The sequence below is a fragment of the Austrofundulus limnaeus genome, unplaced genomic scaffold (genome assembly GCF_001266775.1).
Source record: "Austrofundulus limnaeus strain Quisiro unplaced genomic scaffold, Austrofundulus_limnaeus-1.0 Scaffold297, whole genome shotgun sequence".
Taxonomy (NCBI): domain Eukaryota; kingdom Metazoa; phylum Chordata; class Actinopteri; order Cyprinodontiformes; family Rivulidae; genus Austrofundulus; species Austrofundulus limnaeus.
Window position 1 is genome coordinate 103,699 of NW_013952699.1, and position 2,833 is coordinate 106,531.

The 2,833-nt window shown below is 41.2% G+C and overlaps 1 protein-coding gene across 11 annotated transcripts in view; it reads right to left on the bottom strand.

The window, feature by feature from the left end:
* Positions 1-2,833, bottom strand: part of myo18ab (myosin XVIIIA b) — a 145,687-nt gene that overhangs the window by 87,903 nt on the left and 54,951 nt on the right. For all 11 annotated transcript variants that reach the window (XM_014021564.1, XM_014021567.1, XM_014021565.1 and 8 more), the window contains one exon: positions 1,757-1,863. In XM_014021564.1, coding sequence (XP_013877018.1) covers positions 1,757-1,863 — 107 coding nt within the window. The remainder of the gene's footprint in view (positions 1-1,756; positions 1,864-2,833) is intronic.

A 2,833-nucleotide genomic window follows, 5' to 3' on the forward strand; every position in this document is an offset into this window, starting at 1 on the left:
TGTTAAATAAATAAAATCAATCAAATCATCCATCCATCCATCCATCCAACCATCCATCAAGCAGCCAGACTAGTAAAAGATTATAATCTTCGTCATGGGAATGTCAAGTGAATTTTGTGCAACAGATGTGAAATGGTTTTCAAACTCCTTGTGAGTTTTGCTAACCATTAGGACAACATACACAAACATGTCAATTTAGTGTAATTCCAGATGAAAATTTTCAAATTTCTTGGCAATTTTAGAATGAAGATTACAGATATTAATTAGATATACATTAAAGATAAAGGCTACGAAATAATCTCTAAACTGATTCATGTTCCTCGGATCACAGCTGACAAGATAATAAACAAGTATCAGGTTCATATCTGCAGCTTTTGACAGACTAAATCATCTCTTTATTTTACGAAGATGTGCTGAATTACTTTAGAAAGATCTTTGTAGGGAATTTAGGTCTATAGTCATGTTTTATTATAATAAGTATCAAATGTGGCTTATAGCTTTTCATCAGCTGTTCAATGTGTTTGAAGGGAACAAACAGGCTCTGGGTTGTTGTAAAGGTGAGATAAACTCACCTTTACTGATAAGCTCAGAATGAAGATTACAGATATTAATTAGATATACATTAAAGATAAAGGCTACGAGATAATCTCTAAGATGATTCATGTTCCTCGGATCACAGCTGACAAGATAATAAACAAATATCAGGTTCACAGGACTGTACCCATCCTCCCAGGACAAAAGAAGACATGAAACCCCAGGTTGATCAGAGGAAACTGTTCAATCTAAACTTCAAGGTCAACGTACATTCATACTTTCTGATCACACCATTTGTCTCATTTTGAATTATAAAGGGTTTCAGGGAAAAAGATCCACTGTTTGCAAAAACAGAAGAAAAAGAATCAGATTGAAAGTACTAAAAAAAAGCAGGATGACAGGTCCTAAAGTTTCTGAGACTGATGAGACAAAACTGGACCTTCATGGCTTCTGTCACATCAGCTGGGCTTTTGGGGTTATAATGAAAATAATAGTTTACTATCAAATTAAACTGTTACAGCACAAGTGGTTAGCACTGATGCCTCACAGCAAGAAGGTCCTGGGTTCGATCCTCAGTTCAGAACTGGGGTCTTTCTGTGTGGAGTTTGCATGTTCTCCTTGTTCTTGTGCAGGTTTTCCCCGGGTACTCTGGTTTCCCACCACAGACCAAAAATATGTACAATAGGTTCTCTTTAGGCCTSTTTTGCAAAACAGGTCTGTGATCTCAATGGGCTTATCCAGGTCAAATAAAGGTTAATAAATAAACAAAAAATGAAGCTGTAAGCTAAGATTTTGAGTACTGCTGGAAGTTTTTAACTTGGTTTTCTCAGACAGTTTCTGATGACCGACACAGTCAGACTGACCTGAGCAGAGAAAGTCCCTGGCATTAGGAACCACAGAAGGTCCAGTGTTCATGTAAAATGATCTGTGAGCAGTACTGAACACTGACAAACCTCTCAGCTGCAGACTCATGACAGAACCCCTCTGAACTCCTGAACCCTCTCTCTGGCCTACTTCGTCTTTATGGAGTCTCCCAGCAGGATGGAGAAGCATCCAGATGGACTCTGGAGTTAAAATGACGTTATGTGTGACACCATGTGATGTATAGATGTGTTAGAGCTCAGGGTGTGTGTTAAGGATGACTCTCAGCTACCAGCATGTTAAATTATAGCTCCATCTCTGTAAATAATCTAAGAGCTCTGTCGATTTGTGTTCTACTCACCTTCTCAATGTCATCTTCATCTACATCCAGTAATGTCCCATCGTGCTCCAATTTGATCTTCACCTTCCCTTCTGGCAGAGAGCCAGCCTCAGTCTTCACCACGGTGGCTGCAAAAAGAACCAAAACACTTAAAGTTCTGAGCCTGTCTGGGTTAAATCAGAACAGGTCTGACCACATGACTGCAGCTCCATGTTTCTACTCTTTTTGATTCTGCTTGAAGTTATGCTTCATCGGGACTCYGTACCACAGAGCAGTGTCCCCACACACCCAGGAGCCAGGGAGAAGGAGAAATCGCATAAAAGACAGATCCTGCAGCAATGTGGTAATCGTAACTAGGATTTCCTCAAAACAGACAAGAAACCCAAACAGGACTACAGTCAACCACCGGGTGAAAATGAAGAACCCAAGCCCAGACCAGTAGTCATTCCGTATGTTGTAGGAGTTTCAGAAAAACTGAGACGTTTTTTCTCTAACATGACGTCTCAGTGACATTCAAACCCTAAAACACGTTATGACAAAGATTGGTTCGTCCCAAAGATCCGATCCCCCAGCACAGAGTAATATTGTGTATGCTGTTAGTGCCAGGAGGACTGTGATCAGTTATACATCAGGGAAAACAAAGCAACCACTGTTCAAAAAAGGGGCCAACACAGAAGAGAAACAGCTACAGGCCAAGAATCTACAGTTTACACTAACCTACAGGCCAGGACTCTGCAGTTTACACTCATCTACAGGCCAAGACTCTGCAGTTTACACTCATCTACAGGCCAAGACTCTGCAGTTTACACTCATCTACAGGCCAAGACTCTGCAGTCTACACTCATCTACAGATCAGGAATCTTCAGTTTACACTCATCTACAGGCCAGCAATCTGCTGTTTACACTCATCTACAGGCCAGGACTCAGCAGTTTACACTCATCTACAGACCAGTGGCCTCATGTATCAATGGTGCGTACGCACAAAAACCTTGCGTACGCCATTTTCCACGCAAATCTCCGGATGTATGAAAAATCTACTGAACGTGGAAATGTGCGCAGCCCCACACCAACTCCAGGGCTGGTGTCACACGTTTCTGT